The sequence below is a fragment of the Tenrec ecaudatus genome, chromosome 12 (assembly GCF_050624435.1).
Source record: "Tenrec ecaudatus isolate mTenEca1 chromosome 12, mTenEca1.hap1, whole genome shotgun sequence".
Lineage (NCBI taxonomy): Eukaryota > Metazoa > Chordata > Mammalia > Afrosoricida > Tenrecidae > Tenrec > Tenrec ecaudatus.
The window spans coordinates 34959462-34977770 of NC_134541.1; the positions used below are offsets into that span (position 1 = coordinate 34959462).

The 18309-nt window shown below is 55.6% G+C and overlaps 1 protein-coding gene across 8 annotated transcripts; it reads right to left on the bottom strand.

Annotated features, from left to right (window-relative positions):
• Nucleotides 1-2661: 2661 nt before the first annotated feature.
• On the bottom strand, nt 2662-17932 carry ADAM33 (ADAM metallopeptidase domain 33). 8 transcript variants are annotated; one of them, XM_075563937.1, is made up of 23 exons: nt 17774-17932; nt 15608-15672; nt 13499-13566; nt 11252-11327; nt 11023-11099; nt 10762-10951; nt 10473-10553; nt 10321-10392; nt 10006-10172; nt 9841-9925; nt 9616-9758; nt 8688-8853; nt 8494-8583; nt 8132-8327; nt 7860-7968; nt 7553-7751; nt 7380-7457; nt 7189-7297; nt 6959-7112; nt 5923-6015; nt 5707-5761; nt 5420-5447; nt 2663-4761 (listed from the first exon to the last, which is right to left on the bottom strand). In XM_075563937.1, exons 1-21 carry the CDS (start codon nt 17877-17879, stop codon nt 5725-5727), a joined length of 2361 nt encoding a protein of 786 aa, XP_075420052.1. In that variant the 5' UTR covers nt 17880-17932; the 3' UTR covers nt 2663-4761; nt 5420-5447; nt 5707-5724. The 8 variants fall into 8 exon arrangements, with proteins under 8 accessions (XP_075420054.1, XP_075420052.1, XP_075420053.1 ...); XM_075563934.1 differs by having other exon boundaries at nt 2664-5182; XM_075563939.1 differs by having other exon boundaries at nt 2662-5447; nt 10762-10930.
• Between the last annotated feature and the right edge of the window lie 377 nt (nt 17933-18309).

Genomic DNA, 18309 nt, shown 5'->3' on the forward strand with positions numbered 1-18309 from the left:
GTATTCCTTGGGGACTTCGTTGCTCTATATCCCTCACTGTTCTGTTGCACACCCTTAGTGTTCCGCCTCAGTGTGGTAGGGGTCAGATCGGGTGCAATTCCCACACTATGTCTCCAGTGTTGTCCAGTAGTACTATGGGCCATTGAAGGGGGTCGAGTCTCATAGTGGGGCCAGCCCGTGGTCCTCTCTGTGCTTCCGGCTCTCTGAGCAGGAATATTGTTGTCAAGGCTTGGTGGGCCAGGATGTGCTCCACTCTCTCTTCCTCCCCCTTCATGTGCTCCTGTGTGCTCTGATCAGAAATGTCCCTCTCCCTGAGTTGCAGCTTCAGTGCTGTCCTCTGAAGTGAACTCTTCTGTGGGGCGGGGGGAACTGTCCATGTAGCTGGAATTGCGGCCGGCCCCTCAGCCTGGTCAGTTATTTTGTTGAATGTTCCTCTTGGATTTGTCTGATGCTTTCTCTTGATTTGAATGCAGAACAGCATTGTTTTTGAAAACCCAAAAAGTTGTTCTATAAATAAATGTTGAAACTACAAGTTTCACATTTGAGTTTAGCAGGTGACCTAAATAAAAAATATGATTCATTTTTACTTTTAATGCAAATATAGCAGTTTTAGGTTTATAGGTCCTGGTCGCCTTCTTTGTTAGAACAATCTGTCTTGTTAGAAAGGACTCTTTAAGGGAGAGGAGAAATCTTCCAGAGAGGGGTACATGAGGAGATGGAAAAACTAAAAATACCTGTTGTTTGTAATAAAATCCTAGTGAACTCAGGGGGCAGTCAAATATAAGCCTTCAAGTTGTGAAATCCTTCTATACAGCATTTTATTTTTAAAATAGGCCTAACTCGGAGAGCAAATGCCTTGAGAATGATTGGGGCAGGGAATGTATGGATGTGCTTTATACAATTGATGTATGTATATGTATGGATTGTGGTAAGAGTTGTTTGAGTCCCTAATAAAATGTAAAAGAAGAAAAGAGAAAAAAATGATTAGGGCAAAGACTGTACCAATGTACTTTATACAATTGATGTATGTATATGTATGAACTGTGAAAAGAATTGTATCAGCCCCAATAAATTGTTAAAATAAAAATAAATAAATAAATCTTAAAAAATAGGCCTAACTTTGTACACTTACATCAATGGCATTATTTTTAAAGTAGGACATATTCGTATTTCAAGTGGAGGGAAAAGGTATAAAGAGCAAAGATGACAAACATTCAGTGCCTAGGACCCAGGGTAAGGCATGTGCTGGTGGTGGTCTTCTGTGGGGAGTCATTGACTAGTTAGCAAAAGGAGATAACCAGGCCCTTCTCCCGAGTCTGCCTGAGTCTGGAAGAGCTGCTGAAGCCTGTTCACCCAAGATGACCCTGCTGGCATTCGAAACCCCAGCGCCATGCACTGTAGAGTCAGAGCAGTGCACAGACCACCACAGCATGATGGAACGACAGACTGACGTGTAAGAAATGAACCATTAGAGGGCTGGATTCCTATGGCCCTTGACAATTCCTTTGACTACCGCCAGTACTTTTCTTACTACTTCCCCATTAATCCTTTGCTGCGTGTCTTCACATATGCCTAAATAATACATATTGTTTTGCTTATGTGTAGTCTATATACTCTGGTAATGTAGTGGTTTCAGTGGTTGCCCGCTAATTGGAAGATTGTTAGTTCAAACCCACAAGCTGCTCCATCAGAGAAGGATGTGATCATCTGCTTTCATAAGAATCAGTCTTGATAACTGAAGGATACTATCTACAGAATTAACATATGGCCATGGGGAATATTTCTAATACTCCACCAATAAAATAATGATGTCTGTAAAGTGAACCAGGAGCACATATAGACCATAGATAAATGAAAAGATTTGAGCTCGCCTTTAATCATAGCCCTAACCTAAGAACAACTTGTTCTTATGGCACGACCCTACTTGATATTTTGCCCCTCATGAAGAGATCTTCATGAGACTGAAAATATGGGTGCTATATCAAAGTGTGGCAAAGAAATTAGATGGTGCCCAGCTATCAGAAAGAGCAGCACCTGGGATCTTAAAGGCTTGTCTTAAAACAAACAGCCATCTAAGTGAGGTGTCTAACTACTAAGTCCACATGGAAGAAGCAGCCTGTGTGATCCAAGGATTGTAAACAATAAAATCCAAGAATGGAGGAGGGAACAGTATTGGAGCTGAAATTCCAAGTATCCAGTTTGCAGAAGGCTATGGACAACAGTAGAAGTCCAAAACCCACTTTCAGGGTCCCCACATGGATTGTCTCCAGTGAAGCCCCTTTGGCCATTGCCCAGAGGTGAATACCCTTGTCATGAGAGTACATTGGAAGGTGATTAATGCAGACATAGTTCGGTTAACGTTTAACACCATATCATTTTCTCCCTTTTTCCCCATATTAAATGAGTTCTAGTTTTCCATTTTTCTTTTCAGTTGAGGTTTTCCTGTTTTATTTCGTTTTGGTTGTTGTTTTGTCTTTTGGGGGTTTTTTGGTATGCTTCTCTGTATATGGAAGCCAGGATAGGTAACTCTCTAGAGATAGCAAGTGGATTAATAGTTTCTTAGGGTTATGGCTGAGGAGGTTGGGGGTGAATGGGGAGTTAATTATTATGAGTACAGGTAAGAAGAAAATGTTCTAAAGCTGAATATGTTGGTGGTTGCACAGCTGTTTTAATTTTTTTTATTTTTAACAATTTATTAGGGGCTCATACAACTCTTATCACAGTCCATACATATACATACATCAATTGTATAAAGCACATCTGTACATTCGCACAGCTGGTTTTTAATATGATTAAACCACTGAATTCACTGATATGTGAATTATATCTCTATAATACTTTTCTAAACAATTATAGCCGTGGAACCCCTATAGTGGAGTTTTATTGTCTCCTATGGGATTGCTACTGAGTTGAGATCGACTCAATAGCAATGGGGTTGGTTTTTATTAAAGTTTGCATAAATGACTTATTGTACATTTCACAGGGAGCCCTGTTGGTGTGGTGATTACTCACTGGGTCTCTAGCCACAGGTCAGCAGTTCAAAACCACCAGCTGCTCCAAGGGGGAAAGACTTGGCTTTCTACTCCTGTGAAGAGTTACAGGGTCAGTTCTACCACCGATAGGGTTTCTGTAAGTCAGAATTGACTGGATGGCTCTGAGTTTGGTTTGGTTCACTTTTTTAAATGTTATTTTTAGGTTTATTCCTGTTATGTTTGCAGAATAGACCATTGCTTTTTCTTTGCTGTGTACTGTTCTGCTGCATGAGTATCCCATTCTTCATCCACTATCCTCCTGAAGGACATTGACATTTTTCTAACTTGAGCTATTGAAGATAATATAGCTGTGAGCATTTGTGTGTTCTTTCTGGTGCACATAGGTTAACATTCTAAATTATCTGCCACCTAAACCTTCAAGCATGGGTCCTCAACCCTGGCTGCACACTAGAACAAAATGAACTTTCAAAATCTACCAATGCCCTAATTGAATCAGAACTCCTGGGAGGGGCCCAGACACTGATGTGTCTGAAAATGCTGCCCCCACCCCCAGGTGATCTTAATGTACTGTCCATGAGGAGACATGCCGCAGCCTTAGAGGGATCTTGTCGATCTTTTCATACCCAGGAGCTCTGTGGCTCTGTGGGATGAGCACTGGGTTGCTGACTGTGAGGTCAGTTATTCAAACCCACCAGGTGCTCTGAGGAAGGAAGATGAGGCTGGCTGCTCCTTATGGTTTCAGTTCTACCCTTACCTATAAGGCTGCTAAGAATCAGAACCAATTCAATTGCAGTGGGTCTTAATATTGAATCATTTTTGTTTCACAGCACGAAGCTCCAGTTGGTCATGGTGATTTTTTCATACACATATATGTGTGTGTGTATATATATATATATATGTATATGAAAAACTTATTATATATAATATATGGAGGAGCCTTGATGGTGTAGTGGGCTGTAACTGCCAGGTCAGCAGTTCAAAACCACCAGCAGCTCCATAGGAGACAGATGAGGCTTTCTACTTTCCTGAGTAATTATAGGGGCAGTTCTGCTTTGTCATCTAGGGCTGCCATGGGTCAGAAAAGCCTCGATGGCAGTGAGTTTTTGAGATAGTAGAGGGAGCTTGGTGGCATTGTGGCTAGGCTTTGGGTTGATAATCCCCAAGGTTAACAGTTAAAACCCACTAGCAGCTCCTAATCTCAGTCTCTTGGAACATTCCTCAGCTGCCATGTGGTGTACTCACCCCAAGCAACAGTCAGCCACCCCTAGAAGCAGACTCACTGAGCTGAGATCAGTTAACTGCTAAGATACCTGTGAGTCTCGCTGAGACCAAATCTATCACCTAGTTGGGCTCTCCCTAGTTTTTCAATTCACAGAACTGATTGATGGTGGTTTTAAGCCACTAAGTTTTGTTTTGTTCGTTTGCTTTTGTTTTTTGCGGGGGGGAGGTTGTTATGCAGCAAGAGTTGACTGATACAGCAACTGTTTCATGAATCCCAGGACACTGAGTGGCTTATGAGAATGTCTAATAGATGGGCACGGGCCAAGGGGTTATGTGAATAAGGTAGTACAATCCTGAGCTCAGGTTATGCCAGGCATCCTGGCTGCCATCTGGGACTTCACCCAGCAGTACCACACCCTTGTGACTCTCTGGGTGCCCCATAGGGTTTGATTTACAGATAGAAAAGACACAGCATTTCGAGGGCAAGTAGTTTTGGTTTTGTTTTAACTCGATTGTCTTTTTTTAAATGGCTGGCTTCATCAGTCCTCTGCAAGAGAACAGAGAGGAATTGAGTAATATCCACAGTGAGGGGGCTGCGGCAGACCACACCCTCACTGCCCCAAAACCTCAAGTAGGGGCTAAAGAAGCATCGAGGGGGACAAGACCCGTTAGGAGTGGCCAGGAAGGAAAATCCCAAAGTATTTGTTCTTTTGTTCATATGCAGGGCAGTACAGGCCCAGAATTGCAAGGCAGGACCCAGAGTCCCAGCTTCTGGCCCAGCAGCCATCACCCCCCACAGGGCAGGGGTCTGGGTGCGGTGCATAGACTGGGCACATCAAGGTAGCAAGACTGTGGTCTCTGGTGGCCCAGACTCTCCTGCCGAGGTAGGCTGGTGACTATGGGACATTCCCTCCTTGAACTGACAAGCTCTTGAGCAGGAGGGGGTACCCTGGCAGAATCCTCCAGTCCTAGGGTGGGGAGAGACACCATAAAGGAACTTCCAACAATGTTCCCCGTCCTGCAGTGGATGGGGAGGGTGGCTCTGTGGAGGGTGGGGAGTGGGGGTGGGTTTTGGCTGTCTGGAAGGACAGGAGGCCAGATGATGCCCAGGCTGTGCTCTGGCAGAGGAGGGGGTCCAGGTTCTTGGAATGGGTGCCAGAGGGCTCCTGGTTTTAAGTCTCCTTTAATCAGAAGCCACCTCTCACCAAAGACAGAGTCTTGCCTCCTGGAATGCTGAGAAGCAAATGAAGAAAGGGACTGGGGCCCGAGACAGGGACCACCCCTGCCCTCCCTCCATGAGGATGGGTGGCCCAAGAGCTGTAGCTTCTCCCTGTCTCACCCCCCAGGGCTTCCAGCATGCCACCCCAAGATCAGAGCTTCTCCAACACTCCTTTCCATAAGACTTCAAGCAGGGAAGCAGTGAGCTATGGGTCCCAGGAGGAGGAGGTGAGCAATGAAAGGGAGAGGGTCCCACATCAGGGTCCCCACCTACTTTGAGGGTGTAGGCTTCTCAGGTTAGCTGCTGGGTTCCGGCAGAGTTATCAGGTCTGGGGAGCAGGGAGGTAGGGGAGGCACTATGACTACAATAAGCAGGGCTCCCTGTTTCAGGATGGGGCCCGGGGCATTCAAGGTGGCTGGTGTTAGGTTAGGAGGGGTCCTAAAGGCAAGAGCCCACCCCTTCACCCTCTCCCATAGGGGCCCCACTCACCCAGGGGCCCCCGGCACTTCAGTGGCTACTGGGTCCAACTCCATGGAGAGACTGCTGCCCAGGGGCTGGTCCCTGCTGGGACCTACTTTGGGTCTGCATAGCAGGAGAGGAGGCCAGGAGGTTGGTTGGAACAGTGACTCTGAGCAGAGCACTCTTCCCTAATCAGGGGCAGGGCACTCTACTGGAGCTTGGCTCTGACTGGGTTGCCAACCTCTCTGGTCCCCTTCCTGCATGTGACCTCCTGCGAGGAGTCCTGGGTCCCCTCCCAGGGCCGCCTGCCCCTCCTGACACTGGCATTGCTCAGACCCCACCCCACTCCCAGTGGTGGCTGGGCACTGCCGCCCTTGATGATGCCAAGGCAGCTCTGCGTAGCCTGTAATCACCCGTCATCATGCCAAGGCCTGGTTAGTGCCGTGCCCCTCTGTGCGATGCTTTCTGTCTCTTCTCCAGCCCACACCCTGCCCTTCCACAGTTTCCCCAGAGCACCCCAAGGCATGTCTGAACTGAGGAACCTGCCTTGCCCCTGTGCCAGCCTTAGATCAGCTGGGCTTGACATCCTGTGGCCCTCAGCCAGGTCACAGAGGCCTGGACAGGGGGTGGGCAGTCCAGCTGACCAGTGGTGCAGAGTGAAAGGATGGGCAGGGGAGCTGAAGTGGGTAGCTGAGGAGAATTAGGAAGAAGAAGGCAGAAGGCAGGCAACTGGCACAGGCAGAGGCTGGAGAGGCCTTGAAGGCCGGGGAGCTCCGTGGCGACATCAAGCAAAGTCCAGGGTGAAGCAGCCCCCTTGTGGCAAGAACAGGAGGTGCAGACCAAAGGGAGGAGTTACAGTACGGAGGGGCTGAGGACCCTGGCCAGAGGCGGTTGTGGTGGTGGAGCCCCTGGGGCCTTGTGCTCTGAGTTGGCAAGTCAGCCTGAAGGCTTTGAAGACCCAGGACGAGGCCTGGGACCCTTGTCGAGCTCTCAGCCAGCCCTCCAGTGTTCCGAGGGGCAAGAATCCCAGGGAAGGGTTCTCAGGGGCAGAACCCGCAGAGCCTACCCACAGCACGCAGGACATCTCCTCGAGCCCCAGGGCTGCTGCTGGAGACAGGACCTGGACCGGGGGCAGCGGTAGCAGCACCAGGCCAGGCCGGCCCCGGGCAGCAGAGGCAGCAGGAAGCTGAGGACGGTGGCCAGCAGGAAGGCTTCGTGTTCTACGGAGGATAGCGTGGGGCTGAGTCCTGCGCAGAGACACCGCCCAATCCCTGCCCCTCTGCCCCATCCTCTCACTTTCCCGAGGCACTGGGCCGCTGTCTATACTGCCTCCCAACCCGGGCTGGTCGCAGGAGGGGGGCGCCCAGCCTGGGGCACAGTGGCAGTTGTAGTTGCTATTGCAAACCTGCAGAAGGGAGAGGGCGGAGGAAGGGGAGGGTCAGGTGGCATCAGGGGACTCCAGGTTCCCTCCCTCGCAGGCTACTCACCCCGTGGGCGTGGCACGCGGCCAGGCAGTGCGCCAACTCCTGGAAGGTGGCATTCTGACAGCGCCGGTCCTGGCACACCTAAGGGCCGTATGCGTACTGGGCAGTGAGGGGCTGGCATTGGGTCTGCCGAAGGGGCCCCAGTGACAGAGAGGGGGCAGGTGAGCAGGACTCACCATTTGAGGTCCACACAGGGTGCCCATATCTACTAAACCCAAGTCAAGCAGGTCCAGCCGGCCAGGCAGGAGGGCCGAAGCTCCCCTGCAGGTCACGTTCTGGCCATCGACGCTGATGGTGGAGTCCACAGACAGGGTGTCTGGCACGCGGGGGCCCTGCTCACCACCTTGGCACTGCAGCTTCCCGCACTTTGCGTCCCTGGGGACCCGTAGAAGGCGGCCAGAACGCATGACGTGTCTTGTTGCCCTTCTGCCAAGCCACCTCCAGCTTCTACTGCCTCTGCCCCCACTGTGCCCAAGTACCCACCTCTGGGCGCAAGGCACAAAGCGGCCCTGGCTGTCCTGGCCACAGTGCCCGTGGGCGTCTCCCGCGGAGTTCACTACTTGGAAGCAGGCCTCCTGCGCCGGGCGAGCGCCTGGGAAAACTTGAATGAAGGTGAAGGCAGCCCAGGCAGGGACCGCGCCCCGCGGGCCTCAGTGACCTCCGCTCCCACCCAGCCCAAAGACGAACCCCCCCCCCCCCCCCGAGCCGATCCGAGGATGGGAACCAGGGTGGCAGGGGCAGGCAAGTCCGCTCACCAGGCCCCCAGAACTGCTGGCACTGCTGTTCGAGCGTGGGGCACGCGCCGTCCCGGCAGTAGCCGTGGCCCATGGCACAGGGCCAACCGTCCAGCACGTAAACGTCCGGGGGACAGTGCGGGGAGGCGCCTGTGCAGAACTCCGGGAGGTCACAGTCGCCGGCCGCCTGGCGGCACAGCTCACCCGCCGGCTTCAGCTGCGCCGTGACAGGGGTGAGGGAGGAAGGCAGAAGTGGGGAGGGAGGCCCAGAGACCTCGATGAGAGATTCGGGCCGGCGCCATCAGCAGAGGCCGGCTGTCAGTGCTGCGGGGGACCGAGCGCCTGGGCCCTTAGCCCGCACCCCAGCCTTCCCTCGGTCTCACCAGGCAGCGCGCGCAGCAGTCCCCGCGGGCGCACTGGGCTCCGGCGCGCAGCGAGCAGTTGTGAGCGAGGCAGCAGGGGTCCGGGCACTCCTGGGCGCCGAGGCGAGGAGACGCCGGGTCAGGGCGCAGTCCAGGCCTCCCGGCCCGAGGGCGGGCCAGCCGTAGAGCCCCCAGGTCGGGCCCGGGGATCTCACCTGAAAGGCGCCGCAGTCGCACTCCTCGCCGGCCTCCACCAAGCCGTTCCCGCAGCGCGCTGGCTGCTCGGCCGGGGCGTCCGAGAGGCACGCGCCGCCCCCCTTGCGGAAGAAGGCGCGCAGCTGGCGGCGGCTGCAGGCGCTGAACACCCGGGGAAAGGGACGCCTAGGGGCGGGCCGGAGGGGAAGGGGAGTCCCGGGTGCAGGCCCCCCCGCCCACCTCTCCCCCGGCCCCACCGAAGGGCTTGGCCACCTCGCCTCCTGGCGACCGGTCACCACCTGCGCCTCGAAGAAGCGGTGCCCAGAGAGAATGTGGCGGTAAAAGTACAGAGAACCAGAAGCAGGAGGCGGTGACAACCAGACCCAAGTCCCAGGGTTGGAATCACTTCGCTAGGTGGTTCCAAAAATAATCTTTTAACACACCGGTGTCTAGAGGACCCATGTTACCTTCGGTCTCCCCCATTTTCACCCCCTAGACGACACCCCACCACCACCACACGTAAGTGCGGGTGAGGTTGATTCGGTTCCCGGGCGACCTCAGGAGTCACAGAGGGGAACTGTTCTACTCTCGCGGTGCAGTGGTTCCGCACTGGGCTACTAACCATGAAACTACTGGGTGCTCTGCGGGAAGGAGGCAAGATGAGTCTTTCTAGTCTCGGCACCCCCCACCCCACCCCCGAGGCAGCTCCACCCTGTCCTGTGCGGCCGCTGTGAGTACTCAAACTCCCACGAGTTTGGGAGAAGCTTTCTGGAAGCGGATCGCCAGGCTTTTCCTCCGCTGAGCAGCCAGCTGGAGTTTCAATGCTACCAGCGACCTAAGGACATTTAGCTCAAAGGAACAGTCTCCCTGGCCCCCACCTGTATCTAGCATCCTCCCCCTGCAATGCAGGTCCCCTCCCCCCACCACCCCAGTCTTTCCCTTCCGCACCCCATGGTCGCTCCCATGACGCAGCCGCCCTGATCCCGCAAGGCCTCCGTGCAACAGTCTTCGGGATCGTGGCTGAGGCCGAGGCTGTGTCCTATCTCGTGGGCCATGGTGGCTGCGGCGCCCAGAGCGAGCTCCGAGTGGTCCTGGGGGGCGTGGGAGGAGGCGGTGACCGCCTGTACCGCCCCCGGCCCGCCCCACGCCTGCCCCTCTGCTGCCCAGCCTCACCGTGCTCACACCCCCTGAGCTCTCTGAGAGGCACATGCCCTCCACCGGCGCCAGGCCCGCAGTGGCATCCTGGAAGGCGCGGCCCCTGAGGGTGGAGCAAGGAGTGACTGGGGCAGGGGTGGGGGTCCCACCGCCCAGCCCAGACCCGGAGATGCGAGCACCCACGTGAGCAACTGTGTGGAGTCGTGTGGTTGCAGCGCCCACTGCCCGCGCCGCCACTGCAGGAAAGCCCACAGCGTGGCGTTTGCATCCGAGGTGACCGGACTCAAGTCCTGCTCCGTCCACACTTCCAGGCCGGCAAGTTCCACCTGAATGTCCAGAGTCCTGAGAAACTGAGGATCGAGGGCAGAGCTGAAGCTGCGAACCAGGTGCCCCACCTGACCCGGTGTTCCTCCGTGGGGTGGGGCTGCCTCTCTCCTCGGTTTCCTCTTCTCTGCTCGCCTGCGGCCCCACAAGGATCCACCCTTAGCTGCAACCAACCTGGTCCACATAGTGGACGACCTCTAGGAGGCGTTGCTTGGTGCGGTTCAAGTTGCGGTGCTGGGTCAAGAACTGGGAGGGCAGGAACACAGCGGTGTGAAAGGCTGAGCTGGCCCCTTCCTGGCCGCACACCCCCAAGGCCATGCCCTCACCAGGGTGTGGTCAGCCACTAGGTACAGCTCCAGGTACCTCATGCTCCTGTGGGTGGCTCGCCTCTCCTGGCAATGGTGACCCTGTGGGAAAGACTGGGAGGCTTGACCCCTGTCCCCGCTGACGTCCCTTCCCCCTAATCCCAGAAGGAATGTTATCTTTAAGGATGTTTGAGACTTGCTTTTTCAACCTCAAGAAAAATATCAAGACAGGAACTCCTGCACTGGAGCCTGTGCATTTCTGCTGGGCTGTAGATCCTGCCTCCCCACTCCCACCATCTGTGTCCCTCACCCTGCTCTGGGGGGCACCAGGAAGACCAGTGCTGTCCCTTCTGTCGCTGGAAGTATTGTGGCCACAGGCCCCTTTCCAATGGAACAGCTGCTCCATCCGGAAGATCTTGTGGGTCCAGGGGTCCTTGGAGAGCGTAGGTGGCCAGGCCCGAAGGTAATAGCTGGTGTTGCTGCTGAGCGTGATCAGGCCGCTGGGGTGCACAGGGGTGTAAGGCGCTCTTTCTCCAGTTTTAGCCCCCAGCCTCTCCCCTGAGCTCCTCACCTCATCCCGGAGCAGGTGCTGAGGACCACCCAGGAGTCAGAGTAGCCCCTCACTTGCCCATGGTAGTGGCAGTGATCCTGGAAAGGAAGAGAGCCAGCCCCTAATCTCAGCCACAGGGTGCAGGGTGGGGGCTGACTCCAACCTCTCCTTAGGAACAGTCCTGGCGCAGAGGGTTCAGTGGTCCATCCATCCCACCCTCAGAGCCCTTGGGAATAGAGAAGTGTCTCACCGTGTCTTTTTGGACCAGTACTACCGGCTGCCCATCAGGGTTGTAGTGGGTTTCTGTGTATCCAGGTGCCAGCAGTCTGCAGGGAGGTGATGTCATAGGGATCGCCAGTTCAGCTCCACCTACTCCAGGAGGCCTGCCAGCCTTCCTCTCTCTGGATGCTAACTGAGAAGGTCCCGTGGCAACCCTTACTCACTCACCCACTGCCCTCAAGTTGATTCCAACTTAGAGACCCTATAGGACAGGGTAGAACTGCCCCGGTGGGTTTCTGAGATGTATCTGTTTTAAGGGAGTAGAAAGCCTCATCTTTCTCCCGAGGGTGACCCTCACTTACTCACTGCCATCAAGTCATTGCTGACTCATAGCGACCCCTTGTGGGTCTCTAAGCTGTAACTGTTTAGGGGAGTAGAAAGCCCAGTCTTTCTCCCAAAGAGCGGCTGATGGCTTAGAACTGCCGAGCATTTGGACCACAGGTTAAGTCGTAACCACTATGCCACCAGGGCTCCCTGATGGTGACTCTAGGTGAGTCCAAATAGAACTGCTACACAAGGTTTTCAATGATGGACTCAAACTTCCAAACTTTCATTGGGCAGTCAAGCATGTCAGTGGTTTGCACTACTCTTGGTAGGTAACTCTCGGTTGTCGGGCGCCTTGAAGGCAGTTCCAACTCATATTGGCCCTTTGGACAACAGAATGAAACACACTGTCAGGTCCTGCACCGTCCTCCCCATCATGGCCATGCTGAGCCCAGTGTTGCAACCACCGTGTCAATCCATCTCTCTCTTTTCAAGGACCTTCGACTTTACCAAGCATGATGTGCTTCTCCAGGGACTGGTTCCTCCTGATAACACGTCCAAAGTGCATGAGGTGACTGTACTTTGTGTTTATTCTTGTGGGAGCCCTTGATGTATTCAGCATTCCTTGTCCTTCAACAGCATCGCATCTTCTGCAGTCTCTGTATTCCTTGTTCAGCTCCCGCATGTACGTGAAGCCATCGGAAACCCGTGCACCTGCATCCTCAAAGTGACCAACTCCCACATGCTGCTCTCTAACATGTTGAAGAGGTCTTGCAGGAGATTTGCCTCCATCCTGTCTCTGAACTGCTGCTGCCCATGGGTGTCGATTGTGGATCCAAGTAAAGTGAAATCCTTGACGTCTTCAACCTTTTCTCCACTGGTCATGATGTGGCTTATCGGTCCAGTTGGAAGGATTTGTTTTTTTTTTTATGTTGAGGTGTAATCCAATGTGAAGGCTGTAACCTTTGATCTCCGTCAGTAAGTGTTTCAAGTCTTCTTCACTTTCCACTGGTGAGGTGTGTCATTGATGTATAACAAGGTTGTTAAAGAATCGCCCTCCAATTCTGATGCCGAATTCTTCTCCACGTAGCCCACCACTAGTGTGTTACACTGTGGTGGCGTGTATGCTGCCCGACGCTGGAAGCTATGCCACCAGTACTTTAACAGCCATGAACAGGTGTCAGTGGAGCCTCTAGACTAAGACAGATAAGGAGAAAAGCGCCTGGCAGTCTACTTCTGAAAACGTTAGCCAGTGGGAGCCTTGTGAGCAGCCGCAGACAGTCCTTGACAGCTGTTGGCAATACAGTTTGGAGGGTCTCAAGAACCTTCACCCCTGTCTCTCATAGGCTCCAGCTTAAACACCTGTCTGCCAAGCTGGGCACTGCCCTGAGTTAGGCTCTGCCTGCTCTCTCACTGGCACCAACCCTTGGGCTTCAATGGTCCATGACACTCAGCACAGAAAGAGCATTTGGGACCGGGTCCTACAGGATCATCCCCATCCCCATCCCCATCCCCATTCACACCCCCACCCCAGCCCCTTGCACCCTTCCCTGCCACTGGAAACCTTCTGGGAGAATTAGACAAATTGCTACCCCCACAACACGAGCTGCACTTTGGCCCCTGCATTGCCTCAGCCTGGAGCGCCCTCCGGGTTCAACCAACTTGGCTTTTGGAATCTAGCCTTGGCTTTTCTGACTCTCATGCCCTGTAGACGACCACTAGGTGGTGCTCACTCATCTCCATGTGGGGAGCCTGGCGCTGGTACAGTGCTCCTGAGGTCCTGACAGAGCCTCCAGAGAGCCAGCCACAGGCCTAGTGACCCTGCCTATCCCCTGCACCTCCTCTAGGACCTCTCCCCATCCACCTCCCCTCATGGGCTCATGTCAGTTCCTGTCCACCGTGAGAGGTCCCCTCCATCCTTGGTTTTCAGGCTGAGTCCCAGCTCGGCACTTACTGTTTCTTCTCCAACTCAAGCAGGAGCTCCTGGCCTTCAGCCTCCAAGGCCATCAGCCTCTTTGAGCCCTGGAAGAGGAGTGTGGGGCTGTCAGGGAGCAAGTAGGATGTGGAGTCGGCCAGAGAGTGAGCTTATGGGGCCAGCACTGAGGGAAGGGAGAGGCAGCACGCTTATGGAGTGTCTTGAAGACAAAGATATTCCCAAAGGAGGATGTTTGTTACCTGCCAATAGCTGCCGTGACAAGCCACTCCCTGGGAGGTGAGGGCACCAGAAAGGCCCGCCTTGCCCTCTCTCCTCTTTCTGGACAGGAGAGACTATGTGGGCAGGGGAGCCCAGTGGGGTCCTGAGGAGTCAGGTGGCCTCGGCTGGGTGGCGTCTGAGGCTTTATTTCAGTGTGATGTGGCTCCTCATGCCCAGTAGGAGTCAGGTTTTACTCACCCTCCACCCTGTCACCCTGCTAAGAGGTTTGCCTTGGTTTCTAGCAGTCCGGCTCCACACCTGCTTCACTGAACCCATAAAGTAAACATGGCCCCCACAGCAGGCCAAGTGAAAAACATGTGCTCCCTGTGCTTGCTGTCAGGAGGATGGGCCTTGGCCAGCTCCCCAACTCCCCTCACCAGCCCACCCCTGCCCTGCTACCTCTTTGCCGCCGCCTCCCTGTGGGGACACCCCATCTGCCCTCCTGGTGCATTCAGCTTGGCTGGGGGCCCAGACTTGGAGCCGGCCCAGTAGCATCCTGGGGGTGGGGGTGCACTGCTGTGTCTTTGGAATGTTCGCTCCACCCTTGCTGGCCCTTCTCTTTTATCCCAACATGCACTGGGATCGGACACTGGCCAAGGGACTCAGAGACTGAAGAGGGCTCTGCAGGTGGGGAGCAGACAGCCCTTGCCTCCCTGGCCACAGGCCTACAAGGCCCCGACCATGAGCTCATGTGGCTGGAATGCTACTTGCTTTACTGGAGAAACATTTGCGCTGGGGAAAAGCAGGGGCCCAGACAGAAGGACAAATAAGAGATCTCTGCGCCTCCTCCTGAGCCCCCACTGGGCTCTCTGCTCTCAGTTCCAGGGTCCCAGACCAAAGGGCAGCTTCATGTCCTGCCCTTCTGGTGACCTTGCCCTCTCGCTCTGGACACAGGCCTAACCTGAAATCACATTTTCTGGGGGAGGGTCTCTTGTCTTAGCTCTGCTTGCTTTTTCCTGACAAGCTTCTTGGGGCAGGGCTCCGTGAGCGGGAGCAGCACAGCTCTCTGGGAATCCACACTCCAGGTCCAGACAGGGAGGGATGACTCTAGTCGGGGTACTTCCCCTTGCCTCACTGGTCTCCAGAGGAAAATCTCAAAGCTGGGGACTGTGCCATGCTTGACTAGTTGAAGGGGCCCTGGGGGGACCTGGAGTTCCTGGGGATCCCCACTTAGGGTCTCTGGTTGGAAGCTGCTGAACCTCTAGAGATACCCCAGCCTTCATGATGACTCTCTCCTGCCTTCCGCCTTGCTCAATAGCTCACAGGGTTCGGTAGTGGGCTGCTCTCACTCTCTGGCCAGAAATTCAGGAGAGTGGGCTTTCTGGGCTTTCAGGGTTGACCCAGTGTTTGAAGAAGTCCACACTTCAGCAGATCCCAGGGTCCCAGACCAAAGAGCTAGATGACCTTATGCCATTCGGCCTACCTCTCTGGGCTTCCCTTTGTCCGGGAATGTCATGGGCGGGGGAGCAAGTGTCCTTGATGGGGAGGAAGGGGCAACAGCTCCACAGAGTCATGGGTTCTGTGGAGCTTTGCAAAAAAAGACCTGACATTTTCTTGCAGAAGCCCGCCTCTGAAGAGCTTCAGGCCCCACAACTCTGGGCCAGCCTCTGCGTGGTGGGGGCTGGGGCAGCCGAATCTGTCAAAGCCAGGAGAGGGAGAGGAGGGGGAGGGTAGGAAACCTAAAAATGACTTCCATGTGTGCAGGCTCACACCATGTAGCCACTCCCCAGCAGCCTCCTTGTCCACCCTGCTGGGAAGCGAGCAGTGTCTTCATGGATCTGGGGACCCCAGTAAACCTGGGAAAGACCGATGTTGGGAGCCTCCTCCCCTTTCCCCTCCCCCTGCAGAATAAAAGACTTTGTTACTGACCTCTAGGCTAGCCCCATGTCCATCCAAGACCCAGTGGGGAGTGACTGGCTCTCCCTGGTGATCTCCTGGCGTGAGAACAGGGCACAGAGTGAGGGCAGGCTTGACAAATGTGGGTGGGTCTGACTTTAAATCGCTGAGAAGGACAGGCACCCAGAGGGCATCCCTGGAGCTGAGCACCACTAAGGAGGGTGGAGGCAGAGGAGAGACCAAGGAGCCTGGGAAGGGACAGCTCAGCTGGGTGATAAAAGAAGAAAAGAGCCCCCACTGAAAGGAAGGACTTAGGATCAGAGGTCACAGGAAGAGACCAAGCCCTCCAGCCCCCTCCCCAAAAGGTGGGGGCAGGACAGGCAGAGACTGCCAGGGTATTTTTAGAGCTGCAGCAGAGGCCTTTGGGATGAGAGATGCTGAGCCGGGATGCCAGCATCCCCACACTCCCCGTGTGAGAACAGTCACAACAGGCAGATGCTGCCTGAGGAGGGCACACACACCTTGTCCTCTTGTGCTGGACCCTGGCCCAGCAACCCCCCTCCCCTTGCTTTTAGGTGGACCGGATCTGGGGGACAGAGGGCTCTCTGGCTGAGTGGCCTAAGGTGGCTCCAGGAGGAATCCCAGAGTCAAGTGTAGTCAAGAGAAGACCCTAGAAGGCTCCCTAGCCCACCACCCACCAGTGAGCCTCAGTAACTCAGGAGACCCCGCCCTATAGGGGCCAGGGACCCAGCCAGAGCAGGGCAGCTTCAGCTCCCACAGCAAACACCACCACCGCCTTCTGCCCCCCAGACATCGGTCCTGACCTCAACCCTGCCTAGACTGAGAGGGCTGCCTGCGGAGGAGGCAGTCAGGAGGGGATGAAGGGCCCAGTATGGGGAGAAGTCTGGGTATGGGTCCACAGGCGAGGGGGAGCTGGGGGGCCTCACAGCCCAAAAAGGACTTAGCAAGGTGTAGAGGGCCAGGCTTGCTGGTCCCAGGCCAACAAGAGTGACTAGAGCAGGGGCCCTCAAACGAAGGCCTGCAGGCCACATGCGGCCCGCCGGGTGTTTTTGCCCCATTTGTTTTGTTTTGTTTTTTACTTCAAAAAAAGATATGTGCAGTGTGCATAGGAATTTCTTCATAGTTTATTTTTAAACTATAGTCCAGCCCTCCAATGGGTCTGAGGGACAGTGAACTGGCCCCGTTTTAAAAGTTTGAGGACCCCTGGGCTAGAGGAAGGGAGCACCTGCGGTGTGAGCACACCTCACTGGAAGCTTGGTGGAGCAAAACAGAGCACGGGCTGTGGTGACAAGGTGGATGGAAGAGGAGACCAGTTGGTCCTGGCCATGCTTGGGGGTCCTGAGGTTCCCCCGAGAGGTCTCAGAGGAAAGGAGGCCTAGGGAACATCCCCAAAGACCTGGTTCCTCTCCCTAGTGGCTGCAGCAGAGCAAAAAGGGGAAAGAGTCCCAGGTGGAAGCTGCCCTGGACTGGTGCTTGGTCAGGTCCAAGTTCATGCAGCAGGAGCCCTCTTCTCCGTGGAGTCTGTGGTCCTTCAGAATCTCCCTCCCTGTCCCCTCCTCCAGGCACTGGATTCTTGCACTGGTTCACAGACAACTGGGAGAGGTTACACTGAGAAGGGCAGCCCAAGCAGGCCCTCAGCATGAAGAAGTCCTTCTCTAACCCACCAAACAAGGCAACGATATAAACACTGTCCCAAGGAACCGGCTGAGGGGGTGAGTGAAGGCTGGATGCAGGGCATGGTCAACCTTATAGTCTGAGGGCAGAACAGCTGGGGGGCTGGTTGCGGTGGGGGACTTCCTGGAAGAGGAAGATCCGCTTGTCCTAAGGGGCATAGGTGCTGGGGCTGGGCCCAGGGACTGGGGGTGGGATGTGGGAAAGGGTATTTCCAAGAAAGGTGGCATCTGCCGAAATGAGAGGGGGCTCTGCCCCTCAGCTTGCCCAAGGAGGGGTGGCAGCCCCACGGAGGGTGGACAAGCTGGTTAGAGTCCTACCCAAGCACGGTTGAGAGTCCCTGGGTTGAGGGACCCACCCAGAGGATCCCCACGCCCTGTCCTACCCTACCCCCACCCCCGCTGACAGACAGGGGTCTCAGACCACCACCACCCTCCCCTAGTTGGGGGCTCTGGGAGGTCCACCTCCCCCTGCCTGTCCTCCAGGGCACCCCGCCCATGTCCTCACCTTGAGAAGCCCCAGGCCCCGGCACCAGCCACAGCAGCAGCAGCAGCAGCAGCAGCAGCGGCGGCGGCGGCCGCAGCCCCCAGGCTCTCGGGGACCCCTGGAGCATGGTTGTGAGCGCTGGGGCCTCCGAGCTACGGCTGCTGCTGCCGCCGGCTCCGCCCCGGCTGGATCGGGGCCGCCCCACGCCCAGGGCAGCCCGGCCCGCCGCCGCCGCTGCCGGACCCTCCCGCGCCCCTCCCCGCGGGACCCCGGCCCCGCCCGCGCCCGGCCCGCCGCCGGTCAGTCCCCGGAGCGGGGACCTCGAGACCCTGTGGGGAGCCGGGAGGAACCCCAGGCCAGAGTGCCCGTCGATGGAGGGGCGCTTGGCTGGCCGGCCAGGACGCGGCGGGGTTCGTGTGGCCCCTTCGTCTCCAAGGGACCCCTACACGTGGGGATGGAACGAGAACGCCGGGACGCGCCTTTGAGGACCACCGCGAGCCGGGGCTGCAGGGGGATGCTGGGGGCCGACCCAGAGAGCCGCTCCCGGGCCCCGCTGG